Raw genomic sequence first — 8984 nt, 5'->3', positions numbered from 1 at the left:
ATATATATATATATATATATATGTGTATATATATACACACACACATATATATATATATATATATATTAATAATAATAATAATAATAATTGGAGAAGGCCAGTGAGAGATTTTAGCTTGTAATATTGATAGTTCTTGTGGGCCTGAAGACCCAAAGTTGTTGGTATTAACTCCAAACCACTTGATCATACAGACATTTTTATACCATTTTAATTATTGATTCTCAATAAATCTTGAATAATGATTTTAGTATCTATAATATATACACTTGTAATCAAGATCAAAACAAGACGGTATAATCTTACCCATATTTCCATTCAAACTTCCCCTCTCCATAAACCCCAAAAGATTGGAGAATTGTTGCCAGTACTGCACATATCATCTTCAGTATCATCTGCAGTGAAGATTTTAGTGAGCAACAAGAGAGACATTTACTTCGCACAGAAACCACTGGAGGGTGGTTGGGGGAAGACATTAATATTACACAATTTGACAAAATCATACATACATATTGTACAATGCCAATTTTCACAGATTGATAGAACTCGGAGCCTAGATTCCAATCCTTCAGGAAGAGATTTAAGGGAAATGGATGCTCTACAACTCCATAAGCATATGCTTCTTTCAGAAGAGGAATACTGGAGTCTGTTAAGTTCATACTTTCCATAAATTGAATAGTTTTGTCCTCACCACCTATAAAAATAATATAAACATAGTATTAAAGAGCATTACAGCATAATAAAATTCAAAGAATAAAAGAATTTGAGATGTATCACATCCTTTTCAAGTCATGATTTATAACATTCAGGTATCAAATTCTGAATGAAGAAGCTTGAAAATTGAGGGAAGGAGATGCAGAAAGTTCCAGTAAAAGATCTCATCATTTAGCACTTTTGAAAAATATATCAACACAAAAATAACAGGTACAGTTAATGGAATCTTACGGTCATAGAATCAATTTGACATACCTAAGCAAGCTATCAAATATCTCTCAAAGCAGTATAATGCAAAAGCTTCATAGCATTCCCGGATAATTTCACTGTTAAATGCTGCATCAGAATCCAAAACTGACAAAAACTGCACCATACAAACATCAGTACTTGAGAATGAATTATTACATTCTATATTACATTCTATTCAAAAACAGAGATATAAATGGAAAGATTAAGAACTAGATTATATATAGCTGGAAGAAATGGAAATACAGTGCTTCATGCATCTGGCTCCAGATAGTCCTTGTGCAAAATGAAGCCAAGATTTACTAAAATTTGTATTACCAGTTGAAGAACAGGATGTGGGAGTATATTTATGAAAATAAAGGAAGTAGTTATTCATCCTAACCAAGTCCCCCAGCATAAAGATGTAAGAAAACGATTCAAAAAGGGAAATAATAGAAGTGAGCCGCATCTCTTTGTGATAGGGAATTGTTTGGTTCTTGAAGCGGCCATACTGCTTTCCTCCCAGCTTAAAGGGAGTTGGGATCCTGGAGTGGGCTGCTCTCACCCATAGCATGTGTCCATGACCACCCAAAAGATCCAAGTGCTTTTTTTTAGTTTAACAGTCAAATAAACTTAATGTTACAGTGTAAGGTGGGAGGTAATAATAAGGGTTGGAAAGTATGAGAGAAGAAGGTATAGGAGAGAAGGAGAAGGGCACCTAATGGTGGAAGACAGAAAACGATCAAGCCGAAGGTGGACAACGGGGAGCGACCAGGCCGAACAGAGGAAGACGGGAAGCGACCAGGCTGAACGGAGGAAGGCAGGAAGCAACCTGCCCGAACAGAGGAAGACGGGGAACGATCAGTCCAAAAGGGAGGAAGCAGAGAGAGGTCAAGCCAAAAGGTGATAGGCCGTGAGGAGTCGAGCAAAAGGCTGAAGATGGTGAGAGCTCGAGGGAAGCAGCAAAGGAATAGTGAAGTGAATCCCATCATTTTAAAAAATGTTTCCACTCTTTTTTTCTCTCACAAAATACCATGTTTAATTCCATCCTCTCTCCCCCTTACATTTCATCCCAGCCAAATAGATATTACACTTTCCATGACTGAATAATTCTTTCGATATGTAAAAAGCAAAGACAACTTACCCTGAAGCTGAAAAAGTAAAGTAACTAAACAACATGCACTACAAGTGTTAGACTCAGGAATTTCCAATGAAACAGAATTTCATAGATCACAATTCTGGAACTAATCAGAACTAACGCTCACAGCTGATAACACAGGCTTCTGCTCTAATAAAGAGAATCCTCCTTCAGCACTGCAGAAACAATGAAAAACAGACACCCAACCCAATTGATCTCCCTACTCCTATATCTATAATCCAAATTGCCCTGTGCCCACTGATACTTAACAATATTTTATTGATACTAATAACTGCCCTATTTAAAAACCTGTCATACATAAATAACAACTGTCTTTTATTTTTTCTAACATGTACCTTCAATGGTGTTAGAATAATTATTAAGTTTACCTATGATTAGTATAGTTAGTAGAGCCTAAAGTAGGGAGTTGTGTGTTGGTTTATCTATAATGATTGTTCCTAGCANTCTAGGACAATCCNTTCACCTTCCATCTCTCTATTGTATCAAATCTTCATCTATATAAATAATAGAACATGAGAAGGGTCCTTTAAGCCCTATATTTCTCTGTTTTAGATCTCAAGTTGGTATCAGAGCAGGTTCATCCTGCTCTGGTTTCCATCCTGGTTTGTCCACCAGCACTGTCACTGCTGTTTGCATCTGTCCGGTGTCATTTGCCGTTGTCCGCAGCTGTTTCACCACTTTCTCCAGCTGTCCACTGCAATTTGAAGTCCTTTAACTTGGTTGTCCGCCATCTTGCTTCAGTCTGCCGCTGTACACTGCTGTTCGCCGCCGTCCACCGCCGTCCGCCGTCACAGTTCCGACCGGCGACCAGTGGATCTGGTTCGCCTCTTCACGCGACAGCCAACCCCGCCGGTGGGTTCGCCTGATTCTCCTCCACGCTCCGCCACGCGCCTCTCCTTTGTGCGGCCCGAACAGGCGCGTGCAGTTCACGCGCCGCCTTGTGCTTGTCGGAAAGCCACCGCGCCACCTCCATAGCTGTCGCCCTCTGCTCCTCTGCCCATTCTGACCCTCAAAATCCCACTTCGGTGTGTCCAGAAGCTCTTCTCTAAGAAAACCCTAAGGAACCCTCTAGGGTTTTCTGGTTCTTCACGGTTTTTCTGGTTGCTGCTGCTGTTTTTATCAAAAAATGGCGTCTGGAAGTGCTCTTTCTTTCTCTGGAAGTCCCTCAATCACTTCCGAAAAGCTAAATGGAAAGAATTACCTGTCTTGGTCTGCTGCCGTGGAAATGTGGTTCCTTGGTCAAGGACATTATGACCACCTTGAGCAGGATGGGAGCCAAGTACCTTCTGACATAGTTGAACAATGGAAACAAGCTGATTTTCAATTTTGTGCCCTATTGTGGCAATCTGTGGAACCCCGACTTTTGATATCTCTTAGAGCCTTCAAGACATGTCACACTTTTTGGAAGAAAGCTCAAAGCATTTATGCTAATGATATTCAACGTCTCTATGATACCGCAAACAAGCTCGCCTGTCTCAAAATGACAGACCATGATATGGTCTCCTTCATGACTGAAGCCCAAGCAGCTGTGGAAAAATTGAGAATGTTCTTGGAAGTGGAATCTTCGGAAGATATCAAAAAGAAGCTTGACAAGTATTATATGGTGATGATCCTCCGTGCTTTGCATCCAGATTTAAATCACATCAGAGATCAACTTCTGACAAGTCATGAGGTCCCTTCCTTGGAACCCTTGACCACATGTCTTCTTCGTGTTCCTGTGCCTCAGTCTCAGGAAGCTCATGAAACAATGGAACCATCTGTCATGGTTGCCACGCGAGGGAGAGGAGGACGTGGCACTAGAGGAGGAGGACGTGGAGGTCGGGGACGTCCACAGTGCTCTTACTTTAAGAGGGTGGGTCACACCCAAGAAAACTGCTACTCTTTGCATGGCTTTCCTTCAAAAACCGCCAATATGTCTAAGGCTGAAACTTCCACTTCCAACTCCAAGTTCACTGAGGAAGAGTATCAAGAATATTTGCGATTAAAGTCTAACAGCTTGGCGCAATCATCTCAATCCACAAGTACGTCCACAGCTTGCATTTCTCAATCCATGGAAGGTCCAAATTCATGGGTAATTGACTCGGGTGCTTTTGATCACATTTCTGGTAATACCTCATTGTTCTCAACCCTTTCCCTCCAAGAAAAACCCCATTTCATTACCCTTGCAAATGGCTCTAAAACTTGTTCAAAGGGAGTCGGTCAAGTCTCCCTATCTCCCTCTCTAACTTTGAAATCTGTTCTTTTTGTCCCTAACTGTCCATTCAATTTAATTTCCCTAAGTCAGTTAGCCAAAATGTTTCATTGTTCAATAACTTTTGATTCAAAATCTTTTGTTATACAGGAGCGTGGCTCGGGGAGACAGATTGGAGAAGGATATGAAGCCGGAGGTTTATATCATTTTGGATCTCGTCCACGGGTATCTTGTGTTGCAGCTCTTTCCCCTAAAGTGTTACATGATCGGTTTGGCCATCCTCACTTGTCAAAGTTAAAAAAGATGTGTCCCGAACTTAGTGGTCTTCAGACTTTAGAATGTGAGTCCTGTCAACTAGGAAAACATGTTAGATCTGTCTTTCCTAAAAGGTCCCAATCAATGTGTACTTCTAGTTTTTCTATTATTCATTCTGATGTCTGGGGACCTAGTCGTGTCTCTTCTTTTGGTTTTAGGTATTGTTACTTTTATTGATGAGTATTCTAGATGTACTTAGGTTTACCTAATGAAAGATCGCTCTGAATTGTTACCCATTTTCACATCCTTTTTGAATGAAATCAAGAACCAATTTGGTCAAGTAATTAAAGTCTTAAGAAGTGATAATGCTAAAGAGTATTTCTCATCAACTTTTTCNTCACTTCTTAGCTCCCATGGTATTTTGCATCAGTCCACTTGTCCTCATACACCCCAGCAAAATGGTATAGCCNAAAGAAAAAATAGACACTTGGTTGAAACAGCTCGTACCCTTTTGCTTGGTGCTCATATTCCTGTTCATCACTGGGGGATGCCATCTTAACTGCATGTTTTCTTATTAATAGGATGCCCTCCTCCTCTCTCAATAATAAAGTCCCTTTCTCCATTCTCTTTCCCAATGATCCTCTCTTTCACACCTCTCCTCGTGTCTTTGGTTGTGTTTGTTTTGTTCACGACATGTCTCCAGGGCTCGACAAGCTCTCTGCTCGTGAGATTAAATGTGTCTTTTTGGGCTATTCTCGACTTCAAAAAGGGTACCGGTGTTACTCTCCTGAAACCAAGAAGTATTACATGTTTGCTAATGTTACTTTCTTTGAACAAACACCTTTCTTCTCTCCATGTGCTCAAGATGTTCATATCCTCCACCAGGTCCTTCCTCTTCCAGTAGTTGAGACTAATATCTCCAATGCCTCCGTCAATCCAAGTCATGTCCAAGGTCCTCCCGAACCTTCCTCTCCACATACTGATATCCTTCAACACAGTACCCCGATGAGTAATCCTCTTCCAGAAAATGATGGATCTCCTCCTTCAGATTCTTCTCCGTCACCATCTCCTGTCACGCCTCCTGGTGAAGATGATTCTAGTTGGCCCATTGCTCTCAGAAAAGGTACTCGTTCCACTCGAAACCCTCATCCCATTTATAATTTTCTTAGCTATCACAGAGTTTCGCCCTCCTTTTATTCCCTTTTATCCTCAGTATCTCCTGTGGTTATACCTAAAAATGTGAGAGAAGCACTTGATCATCCTGGATGGCGACAAGCCATGATTGAAGAAATGCAGGCTCTTGACCACAGTCATACTTGGGAGCTTGTGCCACTTCCCCCGAGCAAAAAGGCTGTTGGTTGTCGATGGGTATATGCAATTAAAGTCGGACCTAATGGTGACATTGAAAGGCTCAAAGCCCGGCTGGTTGCAAAAGGGTACACTCTAGTTTATGGTCTTGATTATTGTGACACCTTTTCTCCCGTGGCAAAGATGACTACCATTCGTTTGTTCTTTGCAATGGCAGCCATTCGTCATTGGCCACTTCATCAGTTGGATATCAAAAATGCCTTTCTTCATGGTGATCTTGAGGAAGAGGTTTATATGGAGCAACCTCCTGGGTTTGTTGCTCAGGGGGAGTCTGGTATGGTTTGTAAATTGAACCGATCTCTATATGGGCTCAAGCAATCACCATGTGCTTGGTTTGGAAAGTTCAGCTCCATTGTTCAAAAATTTGGGCTAAAACGCAGTGAAGCAGATCATTCAGTCTTTTATTATCATTCATCTATCGGGAAATGTGTTTACTTGATAGTATATGTTGATGATTTAGTTATTACAGGAAATGATACTACTGGAATATCTCAATTGAAGGAGTACTTGTGTAGACATTTCCAAACCAAGGATCTTGGGAGTCTCAAATACTTCCTAGGCATTGAAGTAGCTCAGTCAAAAGATGGAGTAGTAATCTCCCAAAGGAAATATGCTCTGGATATTTTGCAAGAAACAGGCATGATTGATTGTAGACCGGTTGATAGCCCTATGGATCCAAATCAGAAATTAACAACAGAAGAAGGTGAGTTAGTCTCCGACCCGGAGAGATATAGGAGGCTAGTTGGAAAACTAATATATCTCACTATTACAAGGCCAGATCTATCTTTTGCAGTTGGAGTGGTTAGTCAGTTCATGCAAGCTCCATGTGTTGGCCATTGGAATGCTATCATTCGCATTTTAAGGTATGTGAAAAAGGCTCCTGGGCAAGGGCTGTTATATGAAGAAAAAGGAAGTCTTCAGGTATCAGGCTATTGTGATACTGATTGGGCGGGTTCTCCTATTGATAGACAATCCACTACTGGATATTGTGTTTTCCTTGGAGGAAACATTATCTCATGGAAAAGTAAGAAGCAAAATGTAGTGGCTCGATCAACAGCTAAAGCTGAATATAGAGCAATGGCTTCATTAACATGTGAACTTATATGGGTGAAGCAGTTCCTTCAAGAACTTCGCTTCTGTGACATCCAGAGTATGAAGATGTATTGTGATAACCAAGCTGCTCTTCACATTGCATCAAATCCAGTGTTTCACGAGAGAACCAAACATATAGAAATTGATTGTCATTTTGTTCGGGAAAAATTATTGTCAAAGGAAATATGTACTAAGTTTGTTGGATCAAATGACCAACTCGCAGATGTTTTGGCTAAGTCGTTAAGGGACCTCGGATTGAGTTTATTTGTTCCAAGCTTGGTACATACGATCTGTATGCTCCAGCTTGAGGGGGAGTGTTAGAATAATTATTAAGTTTACCTATGATTAGTATAGTTAGTAGAGCCTAAAGTAGGGAGTTGTGTGTTGGTTTATCTATAATGATTGTTCCTAGCANTCTAGGACAATCCTTTCACCTTCCATCTCTCTATTGTATCAAATCTTCATCTATATAAATAATAGAACATGAGAAGGGTCCTTTAAGCCCTTTAGAATTATATTTCTCTGTTTTAGATCTCAAGTAATGGAATAACAGTAAGTTTCAACCTACTTCAACCGCTAGCAACTATGTTCATCCAAATATGTGAATCAAAACCAGCGGCAAGATGAAAAACAAAAAAGGAAAACATGGATGCTTATTCCCAAGAATAGATGTCATAAACTCACGTATAAAATGTAATAAAAGGAGAGCAGTAAGCATTGTGTAATTGAGTTAGTGTCTCTTACTGATTCCAATGCATAAACAGGAACCATTAAAATGATACCAATCAAAAACTTTTGTTCCTGTAAAGTGAATATTGAAAAATAAAAAAGACAATTAGCCATAGACAATATTACAAAAGAAAAACACTGAGGTGAAATAGGAAAGTCAGTTAAAAGTGAAAACAGAATTAACCTCCGGCTGATTATAGGAGGCTAAATGCTCAAATACTAAATACATGGAGAGAACAAGAGCAGCAACAACAAATATACTTGCACTGAAGACGGTCAAACTCACAGTTCCTCTGGACTCCGCACCCAAGTTTTGGAGCCACATATTCCCTTCTCTTCCAGTAGATTCAACTGGAATAAAAAGAAATATGGAAAAACAAAAAATCCCCGTCAAACCCATTCGATAGAAACTTGTAATTGGTACTAATCACAAATGGGGTGTCATTCATCACATTCACATGTACGATTCACTACAAGAGTCTATGCTCCCACGGAAACTTTTATTGTATCTAAGTTTCCCTCTCTCTTTGTCTAGATGTAACAGCAATTCCTCAAATTCAATAGGTAAATGCAGAACTAACACATTCCACCAACAATTGACTACAGTTCTTGCTTTTTATTCACACGAAAAATCCAAAACGAGATCGCAAGGAATCCTGCAATAACAATCATGTCGACTAATGATTAACAAAAAGTAAAAAGGAAAAAAAAACATTAAACATTTTAAAAATCTCAAAACTCTGCTTCAAGGCAGGTACTGTTAGTTTAATCAACTAGTGCATATATGTATAATCTTTAACAAAGGCAAACTAACAGAAACACAAAACCCTCAATGTTACAACATTAGTTTCAAAATACACATTTCAAACCGATAAGTTAAATAACGATATTGATCATTCATCATTAATGAAAGGTCAAAACCCTAGGCTCTGGAAAACAAAGTACTCACTGCATTAGAAACTGTACGATGCCATGTCAAAAGCATTGAAAGAAAATGAAGAGAGTTCAAACCTGTTCTCTCGACTCTTGTTTTCCTTTTTCTTTTTCCAGGAAAAATGAAGATGGTGCTTTTTACCAAAATATAACGCGACTTTGCCTGCGGAGTTGGAAAACAACGTTTCAAAAATCGCTAAACTCGAGGAAAAAAAAATAAAGATTATATATATATATATATATATATATATATATATATATATAATTATTTTAATGCAATTTGGCGATAAGGGCAACGAAATCAAGATAAAATAATTTATA

General features: G+C 39.3%; 1 protein-coding gene across 1 annotated transcript in view; it reads right to left on the bottom strand.

Annotated features, from left to right (window-relative positions):
• LOC106764919 (protein LAZ1 homolog 1) overlaps nucleotides 1–8879 on the bottom strand; it is a gene marked incomplete in the record, with an annotated part of 16133 nt that extends 7254 nt beyond the window's left edge. The window contains 6 exon segments of the mRNA XM_014649359.2: nucleotides 304–392; nucleotides 507–691; nucleotides 967–1075; nucleotides 7746–7802; nucleotides 7915–8386; nucleotides 8742–8879. Coding sequence (XP_014504845.1) covers nucleotides 304–392; nucleotides 507–691; nucleotides 967–1075; nucleotides 7746–7802; nucleotides 7915–8130 — 656 coding nt within the window.
• Nucleotides 8880–8984: the final 105 nt, after the last annotated feature.

Source organism: Vigna radiata, chromosome 6 (genome assembly GCF_000741045.1).
Source record: "Vigna radiata var. radiata cultivar VC1973A chromosome 6, Vradiata_ver6, whole genome shotgun sequence".
In the NCBI taxonomy this organism is placed as follows: Eukaryota; Viridiplantae; Streptophyta; class Magnoliopsida; order Fabales; family Fabaceae; genus Vigna; species Vigna radiata.
The sequence above is the reverse complement of the archived record's forward strand: the minus strand, read 5'-3'. Positions and strand labels throughout refer to the sequence as shown.